This window comes from Pocillopora verrucosa, chromosome 5 (genome assembly GCF_036669915.1).
Source record: "Pocillopora verrucosa isolate sample1 chromosome 5, ASM3666991v2, whole genome shotgun sequence".
In the NCBI taxonomy this organism is placed as follows: Eukaryota; Metazoa; Cnidaria; class Anthozoa; order Scleractinia; family Pocilloporidae; genus Pocillopora; species Pocillopora verrucosa.
The window spans coordinates 12,991,623-13,017,892 of record NC_089316.1 but is presented as its reverse complement, the minus strand read 5'-3'; the positions used below and the strand labels follow the sequence as shown (position 1 = coordinate 13,017,892).

The 26,270-nt window shown below is 39.4% G+C and overlaps 3 protein-coding genes and 5 non-coding genes across 9 annotated transcripts; 5 read left to right on the top strand and 3 right to left on the bottom strand.

The window, feature by feature from the left end:
* Positions 1-1,002: 1,002 nt before the first annotated feature.
* On the bottom strand, positions 1,003-2,930 carry LOC131776734 (cyclic GMP-AMP synthase-like receptor 3). The gene is made up of 2 exons (XM_059092961.2): positions 2,845-2,930; positions 1,003-2,192 (listed from the first exon to the last, which is right to left on the bottom strand). Exon 2 carries the CDS (start codon positions 2,187-2,189, stop codon positions 1,158-1,160), a length of 1,032 nt encoding a protein of 343 aa, XP_058948944.2. The 5' UTR covers positions 2,190-2,192; positions 2,845-2,930; the 3' UTR covers positions 1,003-1,157.
* A 163-nt stretch (positions 2,931-3,093) lies between these two features.
* LOC131776735 (cyclic GMP-AMP synthase-like receptor 3) lies at positions 3,094-7,950 on the top strand. Of its 2 annotated transcripts, none has more exons than XM_059092962.2 (3): positions 3,094-3,226; positions 3,314-3,675; positions 6,702-7,950. In XM_059092962.2, exon 3 carries the CDS (start codon positions 6,708-6,710, stop codon positions 7,743-7,745), a length of 1,038 nt encoding a protein of 345 aa, XP_058948945.2. In that variant the 5' UTR covers positions 3,094-3,226; positions 3,314-3,675; positions 6,702-6,707; the 3' UTR covers positions 7,746-7,950. The 2 variants fall into 2 exon arrangements, with proteins under 2 accessions (XP_058948945.2, XP_066023375.1); XM_066167278.1 differs by having other exon boundaries at positions 3,314-3,680.
* Positions 7,951-9,265: 1,315 nt separating this feature from the next.
* On the bottom strand, positions 9,266-24,444 carry LOC131776741 (polyunsaturated fatty acid 5-lipoxygenase). The gene is made up of 16 exons (XM_059092968.2): positions 23,588-24,444; positions 22,540-22,584; positions 20,023-20,148; positions 19,446-19,543; positions 19,157-19,289; positions 18,232-18,330; positions 17,146-17,242; positions 16,281-16,398; positions 15,632-15,724; positions 15,073-15,133; positions 14,035-14,140; positions 13,483-13,571; positions 12,542-12,715; positions 12,007-12,170; positions 11,497-11,618; positions 9,266-10,907 (listed from the first exon to the last, which is right to left on the bottom strand). Exons 1-15 carry the CDS (start codon positions 24,098-24,100, stop codon positions 11,516-11,518), a joined length of 2,019 nt encoding a protein of 672 aa, XP_058948951.1. The 5' UTR covers positions 24,101-24,444; the 3' UTR covers positions 9,266-10,907; positions 11,497-11,515.
* Trnaw-cca (transfer RNA tryptophan (anticodon CCA)) lies at positions 15,943-16,014 on the top strand. Its single transcript has one exon. It is a non-coding gene; the product is annotated as a tRNA-Trp (tRNA).
* Trnar-ucu (transfer RNA arginine (anticodon UCU)) lies at positions 18,449-18,522 on the top strand. The gene has a single exon. It is a non-coding gene; the product is annotated as a tRNA-Arg (tRNA).
* On the top strand, positions 20,569-20,642 carry Trnar-ucu (transfer RNA arginine (anticodon UCU)). Its single transcript has one exon. It is a non-coding gene; the product is annotated as a tRNA-Arg (tRNA).
* Trnaw-cca (transfer RNA tryptophan (anticodon CCA)) lies at positions 21,353-21,424 on the bottom strand. Its single transcript has one exon. It is a non-coding gene; the product is annotated as a tRNA-Trp (tRNA).
* Positions 24,445-25,435: 991 nt separating the features above from the next.
* On the top strand, positions 25,436-25,508 carry Trnar-acg (transfer RNA arginine (anticodon ACG)). The gene has a single exon. It is a non-coding gene; the product is annotated as a tRNA-Arg (tRNA).
* The last annotated feature ends 762 nt before the right edge of the window (positions 25,509-26,270 follow it).

Here is a 26,270-nt window from a genome sequence, read left to right as displayed (position 1 = left end):
CAGTTTTACTTCAAAACATCCGGATTATATAGTTATCTGCCTTTTATGGTCCTAAGGGGGGAGGGGATGGAAGCTTCTGACCCTTATGTACGATGGAATTAACTCCTAAATACACCTTTAAGTTTCAAGGTGGTCGACAGTGAGCAGATACTTATCAGCCTGGTTGGATGGCCATAAAGAGAAGGTCACGGACATGTAGGTCTTACAATAATTAAGTGAGCTTCTAAATACACCCTGTGGCTATCTCCAGGTTATACATGGACAGGGCTATAAGCCAGTGTGAATTTAGGGTCCCCTAGCAAGATTCCGAAGGGAACGAAAACTGTGCTGTCTGTTGTGGACTACTCTTTTTGCCCGCAAGGGGCAGGGGGACTCTCTTTCTCTCCAAGCCGAGGGGACACCAAAAGTAGGGGAGCCCCATCAAGGAAATTATTTTAGACTCTACATGGATAGGGCTATCAGCCAGGATGCTTTTGGGATTCCCGGAATAGATCACAGGTGAGTGGGTGGGTTAGAAAACTGTGTTGTCAGTTATGATTTACTTATTTTGCCATGCGAGGGGATGTTGGACGTCCCTTCTCTCCGGGCCTAGTGAGGCACCAAAAGTAGAGCGAGTGAGATATCCCAAGACTTCACGTGGACAGGGGAAAAGATTGACGAGTAGTGAGAAGAGTTGTCCGGCTTTGCAAAATTCAGCTAGATCTGCATCATGTATTTCATATAATTCGCAATTCATTATTAAAGCCTTTCACACTCTTTCGATGACAACGAAGTCTTGGCAAGCACATTACCCTCCCCCCCCCATTTCAGATGGCAGATGCAGGATGTAGGGGGGCGGGTGCAGGAATTTCTGATGGGGGGGGGGGGGAGGGAGGGAGGGAGGGTCTAAGCTTGAGTTAGAAAACACTTTTTTGAACACTACAGCCTAAATGAGCTGTAGACCCTCTGAACCCTGCTACATTTGCCACAGCGATGGGACAGAACCTTACCAATCAACATTCCTTGTCATGGAAATCGCTTTATTGCCCTATTAGTCGATTTTCCGCTCTAACTCAGTTATGGTTACGAGTTATACTGATTATTATCTGAAGCAAAATTATACGCATTACAATGTAAATAGTAAGATTCGGAGTGTCTCAGCTGATCTGTCCTTCTCTTCAAGAAATAATTTTATTCCTTTCTGCCTCGCTATTAAGAATTGCTTGAAGCCGATATGCCATATTTCTGGTAACCACTTGAGCGATGTCATCCAGGAGGTTCACACCAGGTAACCAATAGTGCGGAAGATTTCTTCTCTCCAGAAAAATCTGCAATGCTCTAAGAAACCCAAGGAAATGGTTCCCCAGTGCGTCTCCGCTCACCCAGTTTTTCAGACCTTCTCCCTTTATGTAGTGCAAGAAGGCGGTCTTCAAGTAGTATGACTCCAGTGGTAAAGATGTCGCCTGCTTTTTAACAACGGTTTTCACAATTCGGAGGAGCTCGTGCCTACAGCCACCATCTCTGTCCATGTACTCTAGGATCTGCTTCTCCTGTAACGAGAACGACTGCCTCCACAGGAGCTCGTGATTAGAAACAGGGTAACTCCCGTTGTAAGGCTTCGCGACATAGCAGCTCTCCCCTAGTTGGAAGCAAGGAACGAGATCAACCGATAACAACTTCTCGTTAGTTCCTCTCCTGCAAATGTCAAGCTGTACCGCTGGCCCGTGGTAACGAACCTCCAGACGGACTTCAGAGAATGGTGATTTAGCGTCAAAATTATTTACTGCTTGGACAACGAGGCTGTGAAACCAACTATTTCGAAGGCGCACAGGGTCGATATAACCTTCCTGACTTGCATACCTACGGAACACAGAGTCACCTCTTGCCATGAGGCGAACATAGCCAGATATTCCGGATCCAACAACCTCGATCTCTCTCCTTGTCGTTTTCAAAACTACCATGACATCTACTTCATCGGCGGCTTCAGTCTTCAGCCTCTCGTACACACTGCCGGTATACTCCAGTTTTAGTATTGGAAGAGACGAGCGCTGTTTGCAAAACACCATGACTTGACCTTGGACGTAATCAGTCACCAAGCGTCTGGCGCGGGCCATGTCGTCCTCGGAAATTTTGACATACTTTACAGAGAAAGCACGAAGTTTCCCCGTTAAATTTGAAGCATCTCTTCTTCTTGCCTCAGCCACTGCCATGACCTGATACATGAAAGACGACATTGACAAATAAATTTTGTCTCTGAAATATCTAAATATCACCGTAAGCAAGGAACCAATTGAACTGATATTGTAAAATTTAACAAACGTCTAATCGCCCAAGTTGCCTCTGAAGAAGCATGTGTTTCGGACAGGTCGGTGGCGAAGGGAAACAAAAGCTTGTCCAGAATTCGAAGAGAATATGCAAACATTGACTTTCTAAGTAAAAATTTCTCTTAAATACAGCCGTGTGAGCTTGTTATGGAGCGCTCACTCCTCGACAAACCTTCTGGCATACAATACGAGACAATACGATAGATTCATCTTTAATTGAAAATGGCCGCTCTGTAATTTGCGTCGAGGGGCATTTAATCTAGTACGATTATTAAAACTCTTAAAATGGCAGCATAAGATTTCAGCAACTTCGGATATTTTTTAAAAGGATGGATTTATCTCCCTTATAAACTGCCGATTCTGCGTGAAGGTAAGATGAACGGATAGTGTGCGGTTCTTTTCGATAACAACATATAGCCATGACTAAGTCAAATTCATTCATCGTACTAATTTCATTGTTTTACTTACTCATTTCGACAAAGAGTCGATACAGGCCTTGCTACTTGAAATGATTCACTTAGTATAATACCTCATAACCTACCTGATGCTTTGAACGGTGTAAATCGCAAGGGTTTTCCTTATACTAAGCGAGCAGAATCAGAAGGTCCTTAAAACTTGGTTAGTATATTATATTGAATGCGAGGTGATGAACAAAGAGTCAGCTCAAAGGTAAGCTTGACCAATAAGAGTTTACTTCCGCTTTTTTCAGAAAAGTCGGGTGGTTCTCGGAAAATTATGTCTACGCAACCTGGCATGAGGAATTAGGAATTCATCACTTGAAATTATCCGTCGCTTGTGAACACATCGCTTAAAATTTATTTGTCAATTCTTCTAAGCACTCTACAGGAAGCTCGATGTGACCGCTTTTTCTTGCGCCAGATCTCCCCTCTAGGAAAACTAGGCAATGCTGCCGAGAGTTCCAAGTAAGAAACGTAAATATATTTGCCGTCGGGGTTCTCCTTTCTAGACTGAATAAATTAAATTAAGCGATTTCAACCGTTGTTTTGCAGAGGATGGTCGGGAAATGTTTAAAAGTTCAGGAGGGACTTGCTGAGCTTTTGTTTCACCACCTCGTTGCAATCGCTGTCGTGGTTTTCTTAAAGGTGCACGATTTTCGTTAATCACCTATTGTTTGCAAATCAATGGTTAAGATCAACATCGTTCTTTGTCATGACCTTTGTGTTTTCCGTTGAAAGACAAGAGGCGCAGTTCCGGTGAACTTTCCGAGAAAAACCGGAAGTGCTTACAGGCAAAATTAAGCGGTTACAAAGCCGTTGAGCTGTTGTGGTTGGAAGCAAGTAACAATTCATTTTCTTATCTAGCGGTTTTCTTCTCCACAGTTTCACTCCATCGACTTTCAAAACTTTGAAAAGTAAGGTAAGTCTTTTGCTATTTCTTTTAAATGCTTGGAATTTCATCTGAAGCATGTTTTACCGAAAACGTGCGCGCCAACTTCGTGGCTTGTTCAGCCGCATGGCTGGAGTTGTATAATTTCATTTCATTGTCTTAAAGATGTCACAATTTTTTTTTAATATGTTATTGTGAATTTCTCAGTGGCAAGGGCTCCTCGAAAATAAACAAGAGCAAGGATAGCTCCTTAGTTAGTTTGATGAAATCGTTTTGTGGTAATACGCGGCTTTCACGTGAATTTAAACATCAGTCTTAAAAATAAATAATTCAAATGCACGTGTCAGATCAATTTTTATGAGGGAAAGCTTTTGTAGGGTGTGACCAGATCAAGTAGGCGAATTTCACGAGTATTTATGCTTTGTACACTCAATTTCATGTAACACGACGTATTGTTAAATGAGAGACAACTTGACTTCAATCGTTGAGATCGCAACATATTGCATGGAGGTCAAACTTGGTAGCAGCACAAATATAATTAGGAATATACTTAGGTGATTATCTATTTTGGGAGAAACGCTTCAAAAACATCGGCCAAAGAGTCTGCTACAAGCTAATGAGTTTGTTAAATAGAATATCGAATTTTACTATGCAAGGATATCCTTTTGATAAGTGATAAGGATACTGTGAAAGTAGTCTAAATAAGGAATTTTCATCATTTTTGTTCTTGTTTTTATGCCTTTTTAACAATCCGAAAAAAAAAATTATCCACAGCGTTATGATTTGTGGAAGGCGGCGAGACCCAAAAAGCCACCAGGCTTATGGGAGAAGCCGTGTCACTTACAATAAAATGTATTTGGGAAAGGATAAGTGCTGCGAATGTGCTGCTTGGCCAATTCAGTGTTTATATAGGTAAAAACTTTTGGATTTTGTCTTAAAGCTAAGAAGATTTGACTAAAGAGGGACTGAAACATGAAGAGAGTTCTAAATTTAGGACCTTGGTAAAGAATTGTTAATTGCTTGAGATTTGTACGACACAAGTGCCTACGTTAATTACTGGCAGTTCTGGTACCATAGCAGTGAGTTTGGCTATTTGTAACAAAAAGATGGGAGAAGCAATGGGGGGCAATAAATACTTTTATTTATAATGAAACATGAATTTGGCCATTTCAAACGTACTGACTTGGAAAACATCTAACATTTCTAGTTTTGCGAATAAAGGAGAAAGGTGTTCTCAACAGTCTGAGTTGGTTTGAGCTCGCTTTTGCGAAAAAATAAATTCGATTTAAGTTAGGTACGTTTGTGGACGACCAGGCAGGGTTGCAATAGACGATGTAGGGATAAATTAAAGTGTAGTTCAAAGTGAGTTTGGTTTTAGAGGATAGGAAAAAGCGAGACCTCAATCGGTATATTTCCTTTTGATTTAGCTATATGTTTACTTGCATAGCTGATATGGTATTTACGGGTGAGATGATCGTCAGTATAGATAGAAATTTAATTGTATTGGACTGTTTTAGGGGTTTACCTCCAAAGGAGAGAGAAATGCTGGAGTTAAATTTCTTCTGTCTGGGTTTAAAAAATGATGAAGTTAGGTTTCTTTTTAATAACTGAAAGCTTATTACATTTGAGCCAAGCATCAATAATTTGAACTTTATCATTAAGTATGGATTCTAAGCAATGTGGGTTTGAGTGAGAGGAAAATATAAGGCTAGTGTCATCAGTAAAAAGCCTAGGATCTGTTAATTCAGAGGCATTTGGGAGGTCATTTATGTACAGAAAAACTATAATAGGCCTGCAATAGAATCTTGAGGGACACCACACTTGATTGTTTGCATCGAAGAACAAGTTTGATTGAATTGGGCAAACTACTGGCGGCAAGAAAAGTAGCTTTTAAACCACTGTAGAGCCACGTCACGGATACCATAGTGTTCCTATTTGGAAAGGAGATTTTTCGAAAGCTTTGGAAAGATCTAAGAAGACACCAACCGTTTCGTGTTGGCCGATTGCAGAAGCAGTATTATCTACCAAATAAATAAGCGTGTGTAATGTCGAGTGATTTTCCGAAATCCAAACTGACAGCGTTACTATATGACTATTGTTTCGGAAAAAGGTAGGATCCTCTGCTTTGTAGATGGAAACTGAATTATAGCGATGTTAAGTTTTTCCGGAAAAATTCCTTTTCGCAGTGAGAGATTATTACGTGGTTAGATTGCTCTAAAAAACATGTTAGAAGATAGAGCTTTTACAAAATGGACTGAGCCATGCGTTCAATATTAGACACTTAAAGGAACACGTGTTCTAAAAATTATGCGGTCCAAGTTAAGTCTTCTTGCAGTAGAGACTGGAAGGCGTCCTTCGCCCAATGTTGACCTTTGTCAGGAGATTGTGCACCATTAAGTGTGCACGAGTGGCAGTAATGATTGTTTCCTTCGTCCGCCACCACATAGTCACACAAGTGTAAATGTGCAACACCTTTCAATTGGATTGAATTTGAAAAACGTCAAATTGAATTGGGTTCTTGTTTGTTTTCTTTTAATTGAAGCTACCCTTGTTCGCTTCCCTTGCTTGGTTTTATGGCAATAAATTTGTACATCATGGAAACGTTTTGTGCTTGTCGATGAGCTGGATCGAACAACATTTAAATATTTGTCTCGGAAAGAGTTTACTTGATGCCCTTTAACTTTTCTTGGATTTGAAATTATAGTGGCGCGTGTTATAGTCAAGTCCGGTTTAAAAGATATTGATTCGTTTTGGATTCAGGCTCTTTACCGATAGGCGAATCACGAATTATATATGTCTTTCATTATGGTTGGAAATTGCGTAAACTTCGAATACCGCTTGTTCAAACACTTTCAATCATCAGAAGGTTAGGAGGCGTTCATAAGTAAATCGAAATTCGGAAAATTTCAAGATTATTTTCCACTCAATGTGTCTAAGTTGAGACTGGTTAGAACCAGTTTGGCGCTAGGCGATTCGTGGGCTATTTGAAATCTAACGGGATCTAACGAGCGCTAGGAGTGATTGTTCATTTCTATTCTTTCCGTGCTTTAGACAACCATGTGGATTTGGGATTGGTTGGTACAAGACGACACCTTAACGAGAAAACTCAGAGCTTTCTCGGTGAGGCATGTGAAGATTTCTGAGGAAGACATGACTCGCACCAGAAAGTTAGTGAAAGACTATATTAAGGACCGGATCATGGAGTACTGTCGACAGAATTCCGAGCTTCCGATACTGAATTTGCAGTATACCGGCAGCGTGTACGAGAGACTGAAAACTGAAGCTGCCGATGAAGTAGATGTCATGGTAGTACTGAAGACGTCGAAGCCTTGGTTTTGGGGCGATCCTGAGGTAATGAAGGAAGAAACAAGCTTCCCAGGCTACGTGCGACTCAAAGCAACCGTGGACTCGAAACTTCGCAGGTATGTTAGTTCAGAGGGGTACATAATTCCCGGACGACTCCGCGAGCGCTGGTTCTTCAGTCTTGTTTCACGAGCAGTTACAGATTTAAGAGAAAATTCGCCGGGGTCCAACCTCGACTTCGTTGTACGTCAACATGGGCCTTCTGTTCAACTGGATATCTTCAGCGAAGGAACCGGGTGGAAGCTTTTGTCAGCGGATCTCGTTCCTTGCTTTCAAATTGGGACGGATGAATATTTCGTGGCAAAGCGACACACTAGAGATGAACGGCTTTGGAGGCGGTCATTTTCACTGGAGGAAAAAAAGCTGCTGAAGCGCATGGATAAAGATGACCGTGGTTGCAGACACGAGCTCCTGAGGATTGTGAAGACCATCGTCAATAGGGAGAGAACATCTCTGGGACAACTGAGGTCATACTACCTGAAGACAGCCTTCATGCACTACATAGAAGAGAAGCCTTCCAATTGGAATGGAAGGAATTCACTGGGGGAACACTTTGTCGGATTCTTGGCTGCATTGCAAGCTTTCCTGGAGAAAGGAAACCTGCCAAATTACTGGCTTCCTGAAGTAAACCTCTTGGATGAGATCCCCAACCCGGTGGTTGTTGGGAATATGGCGTATCGTCTGAAACGAATCCTCAACAGCGAAGTAGAGCGAAACAAAATACTTGAATAGCAGAGAGGACTCTATGAATGAACTTATCGTTGACACTGTTTTAGTTGAGTGGTACTTGTCATTAAATTTTCATTGAGTCCATCAAAAATTCACATACAATTATTTTGCCAAATCAGTTATTTGGTAAGTCCTTTAAAATTTGTTATAACCTAGGTTGTAAGTGCTAAATAATAACCACTTCCTATTTCATTCAAATAAAGTCAGACTGCTTAGCTAATTAGTAAGTTGCAAGTTTCTTTTTTCCCAACACTGTTATCTTAGAAAGTCCATGGGAATTGACTGTGGTTGTTAGTACAACATACATCAAATCGATATTATTTCCTTTGAATTTTCTCTTTAGAGGTCAACGCACACTCGCCCTATCCAGCTGCTGGGAGTTTTGTCTGTCTGCCTACCTGCCTGCCTACCTGCCTGCCTGTCTGTCTGCCTGCCTACCTGTCTGTTTGTCAGTCTGTCTGTCCGTCTGTCCGTCTGTCTGTCTGTCTGTGAGCCTGCTTGTTTGTCTGTCTGTCCGTCCGTCTGTCAGTCTGCCAGCCTACCTGCCTGCCTGTCTGTCTATCTGTCTGTCTTTCTGTCTCTTCCTGACATTGCTTTAAAGTTAGCGCATTTCTTCACACCCATTCTAATCCATGAATATGACGATTCCTTTGAAGTCTCGGTTCCATTGTATAATAGTTAGCTGGTGAGCTACGGGAGTAACTAATCATTTTCTAGCGAGATTAGACACCCAGCCATCCGGTTGTTCGAGGGTTGGATAACAATATCCGCGCTGGATAAATCTCTTTTCGATGGATAGCGCAGTACATTTTGATAACAGCCGCTGGAGAGCGACTTATCTGTTGGATAGCGTTATCTGCCTTTTGAAAAACTGGGCTCAGATGTTTGCATTACTCACATGTGGGGCAGAAAGCAAGCCTTTTTTACAGTTCAATTTTCGATTGCGAGATAGTGAGAACGATTGATGCATTGTACAGATGAGTGTATAGATCCAGTCGAATAAAATCAGAGTAACTTTCCTCTCCCCCCCTTCCTCCTAAAAAACCCAGCGCCAGCTAATTCTTGCAGAGAAACAAAGTCGAACAAAAAGATAAACTGCTGAGCTTTGACATCTGGTTTAAAGATCGAACCACAACGCAGTTGTTTCAACCTAAAATAATTACCAACATTAAAAAAATTGTAATTTTAAAAAGTTCACTAAGTTGGAAGTAAGATTACACAAACATTAGGGCAGTTTTCTATTGGGCAGAATAAAGGTAAACGTTGTTATTAGCCAATGAGAACACAGAGTGAAAACATGCAAACTGCTTGAAGCGCGGGAAAACGCGAATGACCAAGTCACGATTGGTTTTAGTTTTGCATCTGATTGGTTAAGGGGATGGCGCGAGTTTTCTGGACCAATCACAGAGGAAACTAATGTAACGCAATCCCGGATTTCTTAGACACAAAATTGACGATTGCTCTATCATTATGAATGCAATTTCAGGACACATGGAATGAACATATAACAAGGGTTAACATAGTTTATTCAGTGTACATTAAAATCACAGTAAGTGAAAATGAATTGATTAAATTTTAACATATAGTTACAATCTTATCATCGTTCATAAGTGAAAATCAATTGTTCAAAATTTAACATAGTTAGAATCTTATTATTGTTCATAATCATTTTACAATTCTAGTGCCCATCCCATTTTCCCCCGATTTTCAAAACTGAAATAAATTATTATTAACATATTTGCGTTGCAAACTAGATTCCCCAATATTTCCTCTCCACAAGCATTGATTCAATAACATTATCTGAAGCTTAAAATTTAGATTTAGAGAACTACGTGCATTTATTCGTTTTTGTTCGAGAACTAAGAACGTTACCGTGTGCCTTTTAGGGCTCCACCCTGTTAGTCCCTTATATCCTTTTTTTTTTTTCTCCGCTATCAAGAGTATTTGTCTACATCTGCCAATGTCCTTAAAATGACTACTATTAACTGTGTCGTTTGAATGAAGAAAATTATTATTTGCTGTGAGTGAAAAAGTGGGGCCTTTAAAATGCGGCCTAGTTACCTAGTATGACAAGAGAGGATGTCGAAGCGATTGCCACCACCCATACTAATATAACTGCAAGCGTACCTCCTTCCTGAGTGATTACCCAAGATATAAGAAAATAACAAATAGAAACTGATCGGTAGGAAAATCCTCGATCTCAATCTTTAATCTCGTCCGCAGAGCCTTCTCTGCCCTTGTCTTATGCAATGGTTTCGAACGCTGGTTAAAGAACAAAGACTTCAGAAACGATGCAAGCCGACCTTTGTCACATTTTTACCCACTGTTATTGGCCTTTCATTTTGCTATCAAACTTAAAATGCTACTTCTGAGTGGTAAACATTTTAGTTCGACACAAAAAATATTCTTTGAGAAATGCAATGCTACAAAAACGATTCTGAAATCTAATGAACAAAAATTTGATCAATAGCATAAGCTAACATTAGGTTATACTGATGTGGCGGCTTCAAGGTTAAGCCGGAAGGAAGGGAAGAGTTGGGGGAAGTCAAACTAATGGGAGCCTGCTCCCGATAGCAATATTGACATCGTCTCTGGGTACCCTGACCTTTGTCAAATAATGAAGTGGGTCTACCTGGACCCCTCTCTTAATTTCTCCTCTAAATACTACTCTGCAGGAGGAGGGACATGATGAAACATGCGGTACTTAATTACCTTCTCACTGGTCATAGTTGTGATCATTGTAGTCAGGTCACTTCGTAGTAAAAGGTCATTCAATGCTATCTCGAAATTTAAATTATCATAACTTGCAATATATAATTGTCTGGTGAACATTGTTATCCTTAAAAGCTTTACCCAAAAACTATTACTCAAACACAAAATGTGTGTCATAAATCGTGCAAAAGTTATAAAGCAAAGTGAGAAATACAGAAACTTTCTGTTTATCCTTACGCCTAGCATTTTTTACAAATTAATACTAATTAAATATTAGCTCTGTTGAGCCCTACTGAAATCTAATTTTTTCAAAAAGTAAAATTATTTTTTCACATCCACAATAAGCTGTCATATTGAATTGCCAACATGTGTTTTATCGCAAACTGACATCAGATGCGAAGCCTTTCCTGCTGCAACCGTGAATAAGTTGAGCTATGTCGCAAGCAAAACCATCTACAACAGAAATTAAACACTGGAATAAACTTATAACTTGTAAAATAAAGTGTAAAGAAATGACCGTTGATAAATGTATACATCTATATACCAAATTCCTGTCTCTTACAATCACTCATCACTTATCCCGGAAAATCATAGCATGTCACAGGCATTCAATAAGTAAAACGGAGCACCCACGGTAGTAAACGGCGAGGCGGCGGTAGCGGATCGAAAAAACGAGGGAAGTTCGGTTCATTTCGCGACTCGACCCAAACATCTCTCGTTTTTTGCACTTCTCCGCTACAATCGCGCCTTTTATTTTAGCACTTCGTTTTACAAACTAGACACCTGGAATAATTACTTCATCGTTGAATTTTCCCGGCAACAGGGACAACGATTTTATCAAAAGAGAAGTTAAACAAGACGTTAGAGGCAAACAGCATATGGCAAACTTAAACTTCTCGCCCTCTGCTCAGTTCAACTGTTTGTACACTTAGTGGGATATGATTAAAAAGATTCAAGCAGATCATTGTTACATACTTCCTCAAGACGAAAACCTACAGCCATCCCCATCACTGATCAATAATAGTAATAAGTAAAGGCCAACCTGTTTTGCATTTCAAAGTTCAGTTCGAACTTCTCGTAGGGTTCAGGTACTCATAGACCACTTGTCTCTTTTTGTTTCTGTCCAATATGGTTAATGCAATACACTTCAAATCGTCTAGAAACCTGTACATATCATAAACGTTACATCCATGATTTTACTCACTTGCAAATGAGGAGACACTGGGTACAAGCAAAGGTGCAAAACTAACTCTTTGCTCTTTAAAAAACATGCCTTCTTCCAAAACTCTTCCGAGGATTACTTAATCTCCTGACCCCTATGAGATAATTATTAGCATCTAATCTCCCCTTACAATATCACCCGTGAATCAAATATTACGAACACAAGGGTAAATTAAATGATTTCCAGCTGGAGAAGCTCTTGATTGTTAAACAAATTGTTATGGTCAACTTTTTAGGAAATGCAGAAAGAAGAGTGTACCCTCGGGAATTCTGCACATAGATGAGCTGTGCGTAATAGAACAACAAGAACAACAGTAATAAATTGGGCTACCTGGAAATCGCTTTCTTGGCAACTGGGTCATGTTGGTACATGGCGTGAAAATCAGCTAAACCGTTGGTGTGCCTCTCTGAAAGGAGCTTGTTTATGACTATGATATCCAAACTGATGTTTTTTGCCGGTAAACACGCCAAGATGTCTCTTTCTTCCCTCCATTTCTAAGGAAAGGAGAGTAGATAGCACAATTTAACATGCAATATATATTAAACTTACTAGCTTTAATTTACAGGAACGACTTAGAGCTGGTGTTGCGGTTTACCATACTATCCGAAGTAGTATAAAATGTAAGTAAAAGGTTGTCCAATTTTCGAGATTCTTTCCGATCCTCTATATGCGGTCACTCTCGTTCCTCTCTACCCCAGTAGGATCTTGAGTCTCTCTCTATCCCAGCTACCGCTGTGCAACAAAATTTAAAAATCAAAGTATCATGTCTAGGAATGGTATCTTGCTCAGCTTCCTAAATACTTATGCCCGTGGTTATTGCACAGAACTTATAGAGAAAGAGGGCTTTAGATATAGACATATCAACCTTATCTCTTGGCGGTTGTCCTTTCAAGATGGCCGGATAATTTGGAAGAAACGCATACTCGTCATACTGAGAAACGTTAACCGCGGCATGTCCAACTGTGCTGGTGAACATTATGGATGTTAATGTTTGGCAGAGCTGTTCTGTTGTTTCGAACCTGCCTTCACCCGGCACGCCCTGAAATGAACATCAATTATTTGATTCTTCAAGCTATTATCATGAGTTTTTTCCAGGTCAGCAGTGGCCAGTTGATATCGAAATATCTGAAAGCTCGCGCCGCCTATTCAAATAATGAATTACAATCGGGACTTTACCTTTAATACGATTTTTTGTCTAATTCCGCTAATTTGTTTGAATTATCTTTGAAGTCTCCTCAGTAAATTCTGATAATTTCCTTTGTCCTGACTGGTCATTGGGATCACTTTCAGTTTTTGTTTTATACCATTCGGTGGAGAGAAGCTCTGTTGTTATAAGTAATATATCAAACACGAGGAAGAGTGTTCCATCCGATATCCAAACACCGAGAAGTGGTTGAAAAAACGAGGTGCAGCCGAGTTTTTTTTAACCAACTTCAAGGTGTTTGGATATCAGATGAAACACCCTTTCGAATGTTTGATGTAGCTTCTCAAACCATGCATTAACAATTCTTGGAGAAAATCAAAGCAAAAGTTCACCAAATTTTATGATAATTAAGATCTCATATCCAGACCTCTTTCACGGTTACAATTTCCTTTGTTTTCTCAGCATGAATTATTAATGAGTTTGAGAAGTTACATTGAAGAGCCTTCATGAAGTTGGTATTGGAATAACTAACAAATACATCAACAAAAACAATGATAACAACAAGCAGAATTTTCCCCTTAAATGAAAGAATTAAATCAGTTCAACAAAATAGCAAATACAAAGAATCTGATTACCAATCAATGTGAGTCAATTTAACTGACCTTTATACCGCACCCGGGATTTCCATCTGCCACTAGCTCCAGTCCCCAAGCCTGAAGCTCATAATCGTCTGTTAGTGTTTCTTCTTCATCTAGTTATGATCAAATTTAACGAAAATTTTTGAAGGTCCACAGAAAAAGGTGAGGAGCGACTTCTTAACAGTCAGGTTTCAGATTCAAGAAAGATCGATGTATGGAGTTATAAATTCCAATTGGTAATGTAAATGCGCTATGCTTTTTCGGCAGTGCTCAGAGAGACTTGGCTAACGGTGCAATTCAGCAACATAAACTTATTGATGAATTTACATTCTAATAAGTATGATAAGAGACCATTTACACATAAGTAGAAGAAATACAAGAACTTATGTTGAATATTAACTCGAATTTATTTTATAACTAACACATAGTTTATGACTAACACCCAATTTAATTCTTAAATGCAGTTTTAATTTGCCCTTTAAAAGAGTAACGAGATTTCTATAGGGTCTTCGACCTTTTTTCTGCTAATACTGTGTTAAGAAAATAACGCGCATAAGGATCAATGATTTTCCTTACCATATCTCGCCTCCACAATTGAAGTGACGTACTTGTTGATGGCATTATACAACATGAGGCCATCATCTCGGTAAGGATAATCTGGCAGTACTGAAGGATCAGCCACCTGTTACCATAACAACAAAGGAGTTTTTTTTTCTTTTATTACAGTGATTATCTGATGATATATAGAGATAGATCTAAGATCCAGATCTTCCAGTTTCAAGAAAGATCGATGTATGGAGTGATAAATTTCTGGCAATGGAGAGATTTGTTTTCAGAAACGCGTTTGGTTTGGAACGTTCAAGTTTGTTTGGAACTTCGATCACTTTACACTGATTTAATTGAGTCTCCAGATATACTTGCTTGTTGTTGTTGTTGTTGTTTTATTTTCTTTCAACTTTTTTTTGTCTATTTTCATTATTGTCATCGTTATCATTAACATTGTAATGGCACCTTTTAGTTGGCCCTACAAATCGACAAAGGTTTGACGAATATTGTTGTTGATAAGAGTACAGGTCACGCTAAACCACCGTCGATTTTCTTTTTACCACGATATCGACGTCAACTGAGTAAACTGACGATTCTTTCAGTGCGTGATCATTGCGTGACACGTTGACGCGAGCAGCGTTGTCTGTACTCCTATCGACAACGACAAATTGACCAATCAGATTGCGCATTACTTCCAAATGTGGTAAAAAAGGCCTATAACCTAGATATATGCTTCTGATCATGACAATTTCCTACTACTGGAGGTTACAACGAAGAATCCAGAAAAACCCGAGGACTAGGTAGCTATTAACGCAGTCGAACTAAAGGGACGAGAATGCCTGGAAAGATTTTTAAATGGCATCGAATAAGTCTATTGCTTGATTTCCCATTTTGCCACGCGTCAAACCAACACCAATCTTAATAGACGAAGGAGGTGTACAACTGTGAATGGCAAATTTGAAACCGTGGTTTGTGGTCCGCGATAAACTTCGATCTCTAAGGTGTCTATTGCTTTTGTTCTTTACACTTCTTAATGAAAACTGAACAAGTTTTTAAATATAAACTTACTCCTCTTTGCTCAAGGTCCGCCGGTAGAGTGCCATGCACATCCATTCTCCAATCTTGCCAACTAATCAATAAAAAAAATGGATAGATTTAAAATAAAGATAAGTAGCTACGAAACTTTTGGAACAGTCTGATAAATCATAAGCTATGGTCGCCTGTTATATGCAAAGTCTGTCCGAAATCATAAGATTGGTTTTTGCCAGTTTGCTGAAAAAAGAAATTCACTATATTACGCGGGAATGCTACAAGGATTAGGAACTGTTTTCACCATCGTTCTCGTTCAAATTTCCCTCCAATTTTTCAATGAGGCCAACCAGGATCTTGACAACTTAATGACTCTACTTAAAGCAAAGGATCGTTTCGAAAGAAAAATTGACATCAGTTCTTAGAACTTCCCCGTCTACCTTGCAAACAAGATGGTCCGACCCGACAGTTCTTAGAAATGCAAAGAGACCCATGAGCAAATATAATACATAAGCGAGGAAAGTGCTTTGAAAACCCCTGCTAGTTAAAATATACGGGCTTATTCATCAGTGCAGAAAGTGAGCCACAAGGCACCTACCCTAAGGCTATAAGATCCTGGGTGCCCTTCGCTCCGAGAGTTGTCGCGCTGTCAATCCAAGAACCTGGCGCGAGCAATTCGTTTACTTCAAAACTGTGAGAAGAAGAGTGAATAATAGAGTTGATGAATGGCGTACTGAGAAATCTTCACAACTAAGTTTAGGCCAGCCGAAGAAACTAAACACAAGAAACCCAAACTTTGAATCCAAATGCTTCGTGCTTTGCACTCAACAAATTATTATATTAACGCAAAAGGTTGTTAGCGCTATATAGTGGTCAGATTAATAAGACGAACCAATCTTAAAGGCAGTTGACTCCGTGGCGCAATGGTAGCGCGTCTGACTCCAGATCAGAAGGCTGCGTGTTCGAGTCACGTCGGGGTCAGTGGTTACTTTTATATTTTTCAGTTTAGAGAGTTTTTAAGTCTCTTCCAAAGCCTTTTTCGTTGGCCATTTATCCCATTAAGCCCTGGCCTCCATCATAGGTTTAAATCCAGAATAATAAAAAAAACTAATCTACAGTTCTAAAGAAATATCTCTGGGAAGTTAATCAAGAAAACTTTTTATCGATCAAATGTGAATAGTTAGATCCTTAAACCGACCTAAACCCGTTAACGTTCTGTAAAAGTATCACCGATGTCAAAAACTTACCAGTTCACGGGAATCACGTGACGTAAGTACGGTGCTAGTAATCTATAGATCGGATGTGAAGGAGAAAGCTGACGATGTGTTGCTATGGAAACTGCTTCCAAAAGAAGATGGGTGTATCCTTCAGAAGAAAAGAAAAATGAAAAGCACAACCAAACTGTAAGAAAAGGAGTTATGTGCTGCTGTTGATGTTTTAGTTGTGGTTGCTCTGAGACAACTATTATTAGCAGAAGTAGACCAAGAGAAATCCCTTATTGGAGTTAATTAATTTTAAATGGATGATATTTTCCCAATTTAAGAATATCTAGGTCATGTTTGTGCGAGAATTACACAGAGTTATGATTTTTTCCCTATCATCTGTTGTGGCAGTCAGGGAAAACTTGAGAGAAGGAAAATGAACGCAATAAATGCTAGATCTTTTCCCAGAGGGTGTTTGGGGAACCATCATGGAGTTGGAGGATTTAAAGGGGGGAATATAGCCTTATGGGGGGGACTAGGTAATTTTACTGTGACACGACATAAGCAAAATCCTCCGACCCCTCCTTCCTTCCCCCAGACAATAATTAATGACCGGTTTTAGAGTGTTCTGTGAAACCCATTTATTATCGTAGGCTTAGCAAGGGATGGTGCTCTCTAGGATCGAAAAGCCTCTTTTTGAAAAACTCAATCAAAATGACTTGGCCAGGCTTGAACCCGAAATTTTAGAACACTGCATCTTCATATTAGTACGTAAATGGTACCTACAAGTTTGTAGACTTGTTTATGTACATTGCTATACTGGTCTGAGCACAGTTGTTCAAGATAAAATGTCATTTTATATAGCAAATGAAGACAAGTTCAATTTAGATCGCGCATGTCGTATCAGTACCTAGCAGTACGCATGCTCTGTGATACTGCGCATCAGCGTTGTTGAACCACATCTTTGCTAGCACCCAGGTGTACCAAGGGTCGCTGGGAAGGAAAACCTGGCGGAGAGAGATTACCAATCATTTATAATAAAGTTCGGATATAACGCGCGCTGTCATTGGTTGAAAGAGCGTGCTCCATGAGAATATAGAGCATAGAGCTGAGCTAAAGCTGTCACGCCATCTGCCAAATTGGAATATGTCCGACCTTTTCCAGGACTTTCCTCTAACTTTTTTTCATTAATTGAGAGTGAAATTTCGAAACAAGCGAGCCGGCAAGTAGCAACAGAACAATTAAACAAGGGTTTATGAGCATGCCTACACATTCTGTATTAGAGACTAAAAAACTTCTGGCAAAAGTGTGAGAAATGACCTGCCAAACTATTTAAGTTTGTAAACAATTGCAGAATGTGACCTTTGATTGTTTTAGAACTTTGATGTTTGACAATTCTGACAGCTTTAGTCTTGTACAGCCAATCAGATTATTTGAACTATCATAACAACGATTCTGATTGGCTTATTGTACCGTGCTTTACAAGAGTATAGAGTATGCTGACGACACTGTTGTTCGCTTTGGAATTAAAATTTATTGTAAATTGAAAGTAATGCGCGGGGAATTTAACGGATTCTTTATTATTAAACAAATAGAGAAGCCTTGACTGTGCTCTTTTCTGTTGTAAAGCACGCAGGAAGCTGTTCGAGCACAAAAGAAGTGTAGGGAGAAACACTTGACTACGTCTCGTGTTTCTCCTCACTTCTTGAGTGCTCTAATCGCTTCCCAAGTTCTTCCTAAGAACAGAACAGAGCACAGTCAAGGCTTCTCTATTTGTTAAATAGCTCGAGAGACACTCGATGTTTCAGTTTTGCGTGCGTATTCACATATGTCACTGAGATTCTCAAAAGAAGCGACAAAATAAGCAGGAAAATATCCTAAACGACGATGACAATCGCGTTAAATTTGTTAAGTGTTGATAATGCAAGGTGAGATACTTAGCGTTGGCGTTTTTCGCGACATTTATAACTGCAAAATACTGACTGGATATTCGTACCGGATTATCCTCTCCTCTCTCCTGATAGAGCTGGATGGCGATAGGAACAAGATAACACTTCGATGGACTCAGGAAGAACAGTGCCATTGGAGACACAACCTAAAGAGATCCATGGAGAAATCAAACTATTCCAAAATGATAATTTGGTTTTATCAACTGAGTTGATAATATAATTTGCCACATTAAACAGTTTCAAACCTAACTAATCGATTGTGAAGCCCCCGTGGCGCAATGGACTAGCGTGTTGGACTTCTAATTCAAAGGTTGTGGGTTCGAGTCCCACCGGGGGTGGAGTATTTTTATTGTGTCAAACATTAAGTTCTATTTATCGTTGAAGCAGGAAAAGTGCCGGTCAGTGGGTCTTTAGCTTATGAACTCTGTGAACTTACAGTTTTGTGTTCCTATAGAACTATTACTCTCCGCAAAATGCACACCAAACTAAAGAATTTCAAATACTATTTTTTGGTTTATTCGTTTTTTTGTTTTGGCGTCGATGCAGATGTTTTAAAAAGATCGTATGCAATTTTGTAAGTATCTTAGTAGGAATTGGCACCTTTGTAATTTGTTTTGATTCAATTTACTTTGTTTTGTTTTCCTTTTTTCCTATTTTTCTAACTCGCTCTTGAATCGCACCACATATCTTTTAAAAACCCGAAAAAGCAAAAGACAGCTCTTTTCCTCAGTTTACCGAAATTATAACCCACTTGGGATGTTGGGAGAAACACAATAAAAGTTTGTAAACCACGAGCCGGAGACTAGTGTTCTCTGAACATTACGCCGGTAAAGCGATGAAAAGTGTGATCTGTTGCTTTTATAAGATAAACCTCAATTTTCTATGTGTTTGGCGGTGCAATGACCGATAGGTTTTTGACCAATCAGGGCGTTGGTCTTATCACGGTTATTTTATACGAACAATAAAACTAACCTTTCTTGACTCATCTAATTCTAACCGGGCCAAGATTTCTAAATCGACAATAAAGATCCTGTTTGCTTCCAACGCCATTTCCAACGTTTGTCCCTCAAGAAATGGCTCTAGCATCGCTGACGTAACAGCAAGCCTACGAGAAAGCATTTGTTATATAGGAAACAAACTGCTTACTGAAACATAGGCATATCCAAGTATAAGGTGGGCGTGTTTTGCAAGCATTTATGGAGGGTTTATTAAGAAGCTTTAGTCAGAATTTCAAGCAACGAATCTCAAAACACAGACTCACTTGTCGGGTACTTTGGTGCAAAGACGAATGAGCGTTGGATTACAGCCACACAATCTCTGTCGAGCGAAATGCACATCATCTCTCCAATAGTTACGTCCCTGAGGGGAAAAAAGAGAGAGAGAAAAAAGAAGAAGCAAAAGGAGGTAAACTGCAGGAAAGATTATGATTGAATTAAAGAATTTTCTTATCAAATATTCTTCCAAGAAATTTCAGGAAATTTGAAATTAAGTCACTCTCGATTGCAAAAACATGAATGATAAGACCCAATGGCTTCATGGGAAATGTTTGCACAGTTACATAATCACTGCTTCACCTTTTGGATTATTCAGGGCAAATCTTCATACACCTTCATTCTTTGATTCATTTCCATCTGACTAAGTGGCAGTTTTTTATATTTTTGCTTGTCGTCTTTAAGTTTTTCTTATCTTCTTCTTCTTCTCTGATAAATTCAATAGACTCGTCAGCACTACCGCAGAATAACAAACGATTTGGTAGAACGGATGATATGAATATTCAGCTTGTGCTGTAACTCTGTATAACAATGATCATTCACCTGATCTGCAAACGATCAACCTACCGCTGGTTTGCCAAATTTTCTGTCAAAAATTTCGTCAAAGTCATGAAGCGAGTTCCAAGGTTCATAGCCGTAGTCTGGCAGATTGAAAGCGTTGACTAAACTAGATCGCCTCACAATGATATCCCACTGAAAATGAAGAGGAAAATTAGATTGGTGTAAATTGCCATTTGTTATGATGTTCTTGTGATCGTTTTTGAGGAACCCGAAAAAAGAGAAATAAAGAGGATCAGGCAGATTCACAATCGATATCGACATCTGTCGTTTTAAAGTGATCTCAGCGTTTAGTTGAAGTACTGATAAAAGCTTCTCGTAAGACACTGTGGAATGCCATTTTTTTAACATGGAACACTACGTTTGAGATCGAAGCATCATAGAACAGGTATTTCAACCAGTAAATGCTTTCCGTTTACGATGCATAAACTGTGAAGATATTGAAAGGGAACTAGGTAATGTTTTGGTCAAGGCTAAATAAGAGGCAAACCGAGTGAAAAAAAAAAAGGAAATAGCTGAAATAAAATTTAAATTAATCACTGGATACTTTGTGAAACCCCCGTGGCGCAATGGACTAGCGTGTTGGACTTCTAATTCAAAGGTTGTGGGTTCGAGTCCCACCGGGGGTGGAGTATTTTTATCAACTAAGTTTCCACTCTCCCTAATTGAAACATGTAAAATGCTAATCAGTCTTTAGCGTATGAATTCTGGGACAAAGACTTAAAACCTGTGTGTTCCAAAGAGCTATTCATCTCCTCGAAACGTACTCTAGAATGATGAATTTCAATGACGTTTTTTATTTGCTCATTTGTTTTTTTGTTTTTGTTTTTGTTTTTGTTTTTTATTTTTGGGGGTGGGGGGGGGGGGGCGCTGAGAGATGAGCAGATTTAATTCTTACAGTCGATCGATTGAAATTTGAGTAACTTGAGTGGAATTGGCATCTAAGTTAAGCCATGTTTTCCAATGAAGTAATACTTTATTACCAAAGTGACACTCCGTTTCGAAAAACTAGCCTTTTCTACCTGTTCTCCTATAGTTAATCTGTCCTGAGATAAAGACAAGTATTCTTTACAAGCAACAAAGACTTAATGTCGTCTATGATGCATTGTCTGTCATAAATACCATTCTCGGATCAATGTCAATATCTGAGCAACTGCAACGATCACTCCCCGGACCCGAAAACAGTAAACTGAAAAAAAAGGTTAGGGTTGATGCTGGGTTAGGGGAATGGTAGGTGTATAGATGCTCAGATACTGATATTGATCTGCGTTCTCGTCTGGCAACAGCATAAAGACTTCAGAAGTGATTTCTAACTTGGAAAAAAAAAAATGTGACACGATGACCCCGACGTGACTCGAACACGCAGCCTTCTGATCTGGAGTCAGACGCGCTACCATTGCGCCACGGAGTCACCTATAGATACATTTATAAATAGGTTGGAAGCAACTTAGACAAAGGGCTAACGCTCGAAACCTCAGCCTTTTAAACCTTTTACGGTGGCCAATTTACGTTTTCAACTTTCCCTGATAACGTTAATTGGCCACCGTTAAGAGTTTGAAAGCTGACATTTCGAGCCTTAGCTGTTAGTCAGAGCTAAAGACGAGGGGCTAACACTCAAAACGTCAGCTTTCAAACTCTTAACGGTGGCCAATTTACGTTTGATTGATCTCGTCGCTATACGAGAAAAACCTTTTGCATTTATCTCTGATTTAGTTTTCTTGGTGAGTCAGACAAAACTGTGATCTCAGAGACTCACGAGTAGTTAGTTGGACCGCGAAAATAACAGAAGTTGCATCTAGAACAACAAGAAACTTCATCGTGGACCTCGGCCGAGAACTGATTTGAGCACTGAGAGGAGATCAAATCTTTGGTACGGATTGACTTTATTTAAAGTTAGCATGACGCGACCAAACATACACAAAACCAGTCTGAGAAAAAGATGCGCAGGCTTGGGGAATGGTTTTAAAATGTAGACTATTTAATAATTATTCACTGATGACGCGCGATTTTGTTTTTCCGTCTGCTCGGAAGTAAATAGTGCCTGCTTATCACTTCCTAACCAGCAAGTCAGCGCGTGCGAAAAGCAGTATCCACTTGTGTGGTATATACTAATTAAAAAACATTAATTCACCGAAGTGGAGGCGGTGAGTGGTGGATATTTACCGAATTGCGAAGCAGCGAGGTAAATATCCACCGCGACTCACCGACACTGAGGTGAGTAGTTGTTATCGTATTAAAATAAGTGATATAACACGGAAAAAATAGATGATTTTAACTCATTCATTCCTGCAACTATTACAATATTTTAGGGCGCAAATCCCGCACGCGTTGCTCGGAGAGAAATAGCAAAGAATATTCGGAGTTTAAGTAGCCAATCAGGGTGCGCCTTCAAATCTATCCACTGTTTTAGCACATACTAATTTATGCAAATTCAGAAGTTACCATTTTTTCTGAGTTTTAAGCGACAAACCGACCTTAGCTGCGCTAAAGGTGATATTGCGGTAGTAACTGCGAGCTGGTACTAACCTGATGATTGCAGCTAAAAACCTCTTCTTTCGGGCAGAAGCTTATCTGAAAAAGGCAAAGGAAAAAGTACCATTAGCGTACTTCTGGTATGCATACGGTATAGCATGTATACGTTGGTATAAATTCAGTAATAAACAGACTAATGACACTATAAAGCGGTAGCCTTTGCAGTATGCAGATGATATTTCGTTTTTTCTTACGACTCCGGAAAATGATTACAAACTGGCCCTGAACTGTGATAGCTCTTTAAAAAAAAACTGCGTCAACATCTCCAACATGGTAATTTACCCCCATCGTTTTTTCCGACCTAGCTCTAAAATTACTAAATTTTCTTTAAAAAAAATTTCTGCTTAGAAGTTAACCTTAGTCCTTAACAACGGGGAAAACTCTTCTTTTGCGAAGATGATGCTACGCATGCCTTTCAATTCCTGGTGTGCTTATGGCGTTGGCTCCTGATTGTGGAAGATTTTGAAAAAAAAAAAGACGCGAAGCTCAATTGCAAAGACGCACGCAAATCAACACCGAATGACAGATCAACTCGTGAAAGAGTTCCAACGGTTAAAATATTTTCTGAAATGTATCGCTGGTGATCTGTGATCAGCACAACTTGGAAAAAAATTAATACTTTTGGAAAGTCTCTTATGAAATTCTGTTTTTTCCTGTTCCTAGGTTAATTACGTTGTACCTACATATGGCCATTTTCTATGCAGGAGTTCGTCCTTTTAAAGATGGCAGCTTTCCAACAAGTTTAGGCAACAGCCAACTAGACTTCGAAAATTTCTCTCTTCAAAACATTTTGCACTCGGTTTGACTAATAAGTAATCACAGTGCCTTTGTGCAATTAAGATCATTTTACTTCTCATTCTGAAGCTTTCCAATTTGCGTGGAATCTTTCCTCGAAAACTTACTAAGCTCAAGCTAAGTTTTTTTTCTCCCGGGACGCGCACCGAGACCTATCATTAAATGGGTATATGAAGCCATGGCTTGCAAGTATTGAATTTTGCGAGTTAATTAACGAAGACTTGATTAGTAGTGTCCCATGTCTCACCTGAGGCGGAATTCCAGGTCGTCTTCTGTAATATCGATACATAGTTCTTTTCCAAAATAATTCCGTTTCCCTTTGCTCAGTCTCAACATCAAACTGAGGTAAGGTGCTATCAAACATCCTTAAAATTAAGGGTTGTTTGTTCTTTATCCATCGATGGCATGGAAATATAAAATCTTCGTAGTCTCCTGCGGTATAGCGTCGAATTTCAATCGTTTCAATGAACCATTCTACATAATTTCTACGACCCGTTGCATCCCGTCGGACGAATTCGATTTTGCAAAAGCGTCCGATTTTCACTGGCTCGCAGATCTTAAAAGTATCCGTGTGGCCTTTCTTGAACACCGTAACACAACACCCTGTCAGGCATAATTCTTGAGATCTATTTCCTTTTTCGTCAATGATCGTCAAATAAGCTGTATTGTGCAATCCACCACCTTTCGTGTCTCCAGTTTTGACGGTTATTACCAGACCTGGGATATCAAAACAGCTGAAGCAATCCACCGTGTTTCCCATTTCAGTAATTCTTCGCTTGGTAAACCTGCATCTTAATTTCAACAGGTGTCAGAGGCAAAGTACGGGCGTAGATTCGATGTCAGTCAATTACCGTCAGAAGATGGCAAGTTCCAAGAACATTTTCGATGCTTTTCTTGCATTTAGATGGTGATTCTGGAGAAGAGTGTTGTTGCTAGCGTCAGTCAAATGAATTGCCAAAATATCTCTTCATACCACGGTAACTCGCAGCGAACGGTCAGTTATTTTAACCATGGATACCAAGAAGCTTTCAGCCACTTAAATGGCGTCAGGCACCCGCCAGCTCAATTCATCGTTTTCATCTGTCAAAACTCGACGCTTCGACTAGCTCAGCGTTCCGTTTGATAAGCTTTTAGAAGAGCTATTGTATTCTTTAATAGACAGCGATGTAAAATGAATAAACAGATCTACACATAGCCAAAAGCAACAGGTGGAATCACCCTCCTCATGAATTTTTAACTGTTTTATTTTACAGAAAACCACATTAGGATATTATAAACCGAGGTACGTTGAATTAGAAAATATTTGACATATAAAAAACTTGCGGTTTATTTTATTCTACACATGTGAACTATAGCTACAAGCAATTTCATTAAAATTATATCTGTTTAAAGTCCTATCTACTGCGTGCATGATTTGGTGGTTTTTTATCTAAAACCCCTCTCGCGCAACGTCCCACCAATCACGTCTTCTGAACATCTTTCATTCTGTTATGGTTAAGCGAAGCAAGGGAAAATTCAAGCTGCAAAAGATTTCTCGTAAGGTCGTGAAACGTTCGCCCCTAAAATAAAAAGAAGGAAAATTTTTTTCCTTCAAAGCAGGAAAATTTTAATTAACTGAATGAAGTTTCGAAATAAAAAACTCTTGCGCAAGAAAACCTGTAGAGTTTTACATTCAGTGTATTGATTAGGTATGCGGTACAACAGGTGTAAGCCTTATATTATTTTTTTTAGCCCAGTCCCTCAGCACAACTAAATGTCAGTTGACTGCCAGGCTCCTAATTAATTAGCCGGTTCTTTGGCAGTTTTACAGGCTTTACTAGTGATAGAAATAGGTACAAGTCATACTTGTTTGTGGCAAAACTGAAAAAATTTGCTAGGTCTGATACTGGCAATTTCAGAATTAATGAGTCACAAAAGGTGTGAATTGTTCGCATTTAGTACTTGCAGATGTTTAAACGACGATGTAGTGAAGATTCATATTGAAAGAAAAAGGAGATCCAAAGAAATGGTGATCTCCTTGAGAAAGGATGAATGGCCGAGTCCACCCTATTAATTAGTATAAATTGTAAAATTTTTAAGATGATCGTTGTGTGACGGCCCTGTGGCCCAATGGATAAGGCATCTGACTACGAATCAGGGGATTCCAGGTTCGAGTCCTGGCAGGGTCGCGCCACTTCATTTTCCCTCAATCTTTTCTTTTTTTTCTTTGTCCTTTTTCCCTCTCTTAAAATATTCTCTGTTTTCCATACCGAATAAAGGAAGGAAAACAATAATTAATCCGGAAATTGGACGAACTTCTGTCATAATCCCCATTTTTCCAACCAACCAGCCAAACAAGTTGTGGATTGATCGACTGACGCCGAGCGAAATGTTTCCCTTCTTCAGTTTTCACTGAAATTTCTTCCCCTTAACAAAAATCGGTCCCACATTAGAAAAAATTTCATTTAAAAAGGTACAGGGGCGAGTTGGCTGTGCAACTAATCTTCAGTATTTTGATATATCAGTAATAATAGGAGGGTCAAAATTCTTGGGTGTTACGTGGAAAATTTCATTGAAGGAATATTCGATAAAGTATTTTCCCTTACTGAACATTTCTGTCGCCAATTGCATCCTTCAGTGGAAATAGATGGCACATGGAAGGTAGAGAAGGAAAGGAAGCGAAACTTAGGATCTTAGACTACATGCGTGACCTATTGTGTTATTGCACGTGACTTTACAGTAAAACGCCACTGATCGTGAGTTGACAATGTACTGCAATTACCAGTTGAGGTATAGCACCGTTCAAGAGTAAGTCGACAGTCTCGACTCGAAGCTTGAAACATTCGAGAATCGAGGATGATCGAGAATAAAAAAAAAATAATCGCGCGAAAATTATTTTGTCTTCCCGTCTCGCAACTCAACTCGAACGTCTCGAAATTCGACTCGAGCCT

Bases quoted from the DNA above. Each gene is read 5' to 3' on its own strand.
- LOC131776734 (XM_059092961.2), bottom strand. From the start codon at position 2,189: ATGGCAGTGGCTGAGGCAAGAAGAAGAGATGCTTCAAATTTAACGGGG.
- LOC131776735 (XM_059092962.2), top strand. From the start codon at position 6,708: ATGTGGATTTGGGATTGGTTGGTACAAGACGACACCTTAACGAGAAAA.
- LOC131776741 (XM_059092968.2), bottom strand. From the start codon at position 24,100: ATGGGAAACACGGTGGATTGCTTCAGCTGTTTTGATATCCCAGGTCTG. The intron at 19,290-19,445 runs GTGAGTCTGTGT...GCTTTCTCGTAG, and splicing joins TGCACCAAAGTACCCGACAA to GCTTGCTGTTACGTCAGCGA. The intron at 14,141-15,072 runs GTAAGTTTATAT...TTATGGTAACAG, and splicing joins CGGACCTTGAGCAAAGAGGA to GTGGCTGATCCTTCAGTACT.